The sequence below is a fragment of the Euleptes europaea genome, chromosome 15 (genome assembly GCF_029931775.1).
Source record: "Euleptes europaea isolate rEulEur1 chromosome 15, rEulEur1.hap1, whole genome shotgun sequence".
NCBI lineage: Eukaryota > Metazoa > Chordata > Lepidosauria > Squamata > Sphaerodactylidae > Euleptes > Euleptes europaea.
Window position 1 is genome coordinate 1,018,395 of NC_079326.1, and position 2,340 is coordinate 1,020,734.

The 2,340-nt window shown below is 43.7% G+C and overlaps 1 protein-coding gene across 1 annotated transcript; it reads right to left on the reverse strand.

Moving 5' to 3' along the window:
• Positions 1 to 568: 568 nt before the first annotated feature.
• GPBAR1 (G protein-coupled bile acid receptor 1) lies at positions 569 to 1,630 on the reverse strand. The gene has a single exon (XM_056861554.1). It carries the CDS (start codon positions 1,628 to 1,630, stop codon positions 569 to 571), a length of 1,062 nt encoding a protein of 353 aa, XP_056717532.1.
• Between the last annotated feature and the right edge of the window lie 710 nt (positions 1,631 to 2,340).

Sequence of the window (2,340 nt, forward strand, 5' to 3'; positions counted from 1 at the left end):
CATGGGGCCGCTGTGGCAGAGGAACCTTTAAAAAAAACAAAACCTTATCCTGCAACAGAAATGACGTAGGGGGATGCCCACCTCCTCTTTCTTCAAAACTGATGGAGGACTAGTTGCTACCTATGGGGCACAATCCTGCCAAATCTGAGCAGTTTTAAATCACACTGATTTCAGTGCATGAGAGTTAAGTATTATGCTCCGTGTGCACAGCAAAGATTAAGGCCATCCAACAGAGGGCTGGTTTGGGGGTGGGTGGGTGGCAGTAGGGTCAAGTTAATGATAGACAGCCTAATGGGAGTTATGGTGCATCATACACCATGTACAGATATTGTAAAGAAACTAGGAACACAGCACATCAGATAAATCAATCTGATACTAGGATGGCAGATTCCTTTAGCAATTAACATAAAAGCAGAGCGTATTCTTGGGAAATTCACAGTCAAAGAGACTCTAATGGAGGATAAGAAACTCATATGTCCTTCAGGCCAATACAGGTAGAAAAAGACTTTATTCAGGATTCTTTACTACAGTCTTTTTCAGAAGCTTGTGCTAAATCTGATCACTAATTTCAAACCTCCCTGGCTTCATCTGCTGCAGATGAAGGTTTGGGGTCTTCATCACTGGGAAGATATGGGTCTTGTGCTCTATTTGGGTCTGTCTCTGGGATGCGAGACTTACTGTGTGGTATCGTGGCTTTTGGCTTGGCTTGCTTCTGTCCAGGGCAGCAGCTCCCACAGACCCTGGAGGCCACATCCCTCCAGAACTGTAAGTACTGGCGGTTGCTAAGACTGAGGAAGATGGGCACAGTGGCTGTGCTGCCATTGCCTAGGCAGGTGACAATAGTGAGAGTGAGAGAACTTACAGAGTTGTATTGTAAGGATAGCAATGAAATATTCAAGCAGGCAATATATGGCACCCAGCAGACCAAGAAGATGAGGGAGACACCGGCAATGGCCTTAGCGTTCCGCAGTTCCAGCTGCTGCTCCAGTGCCGAAGGGGCCTGGCCTCGATTCACTGAATGAAGGAGCTTTGTGATGTTCTTCAGCTGCCTTCGGGCTACACACAACACTCGGATGCACATGAAGGCCATGGCAAGGATGGTGGGAATGAGGAGTCCGTAGGTCTCTAAATAGAGGTAAGGTGTGGGGAAGACAAGGTGGAAGGAACAGTTGCGATGGGGTTGCCAGCTGTTCCAAATGATTGGCAGGCAGGCAAAGCTCAAAGGAGCAGTCCAGGCCAAGAGTATGTATAAAGCAGCCCAACGATACACCCAGGACTTGTGGTAGTGTAGTGGATGGATGATGCACACATACTTGGCATAGTGTACCACCAGCAGGTTGGCTAAGAACGAGAGGAAGAGGAAATTGGGTGCCAAGTATATGAAGAAGCAAAGGTGGTAGCCCCATTCCTTTTCAAAGGCCAGCTGTGGAATGGTTGGAAGGGCTGTCCCAGCCAGAAGATCAGCACAAAGTAGGCTGAGGAAGAACCAGTTGATGGCACCATGGATCTTGCGGTTGAAGATGATCCCAATGATGATGAAGAGGTTGGCTAAAATGATGAAGGCAGATAAGGGCCGTGTGAGCCAGAATATCAGCTCCTGGAATTTATTCCCAGCCAAGGAATTTCCCATCCTCTGTGCTTTCTGGAATGAAGACTTCCTAATGGAAATGAAAAAAAAAATAACCTGTTTTATTTTGCTAGGAATTAATAATTGAGGGCAAGGTACTATAGTAAGATCTTTGGGGCAAAAAGACCCCATGAATAACAGTTTTTAGAATTTGGATCAGAAAGTGGCAAACCTAGAGCAACCATCCCCTGCATAAATGGCCATAGAATGAAATTCTGATATTGTGCAGAATCTCCCTTCCTTCCCCTCATCTCTTTGAAATTATCTTTGATAAAAACAGAATTGATTAGAAACGGACTCAATTTTCCTTAAAAAAGGGAACAAAACAGATTGTTGGATTTTTAGGAGAAATTGAGTAAAGAGGAATTAAGAGAATTTCTTTTAAGAATGCTAGTGAGATCTTTAAAAGAAACTCTGCTGTGTGAAACTTAAAAAAAAATCTTAGTCAGTAAAGCTATTGCTCTGCATCTCCTTAGCTAAGGAAGACAAAAACTAGCTATTGTAATATTTAAAACCCAATTATTATTAACTACACTAAACTGCATAGCCTGTTCAACCCTTAACCATCTTGCCAAAACTATTTCCTAGTGACATTTGATTTGGGGCACACACCATGGAGAAAATTAACAGAGAATGTCTACTCAGTTGACAGGAAACCCCAAAAGTTAAACTGTGTATCCAAGGAGAAGAAACATATTTCAGCATCCACTTTC

Coding starts and splice junctions, on each gene's coding strand:
- GPBAR1 (XM_056861554.1), bottom strand. CDS start 1,630: ATGGGAAATTCCTTGGCTGGGAATAAATTCCAGGAGCTGATATTCTGG.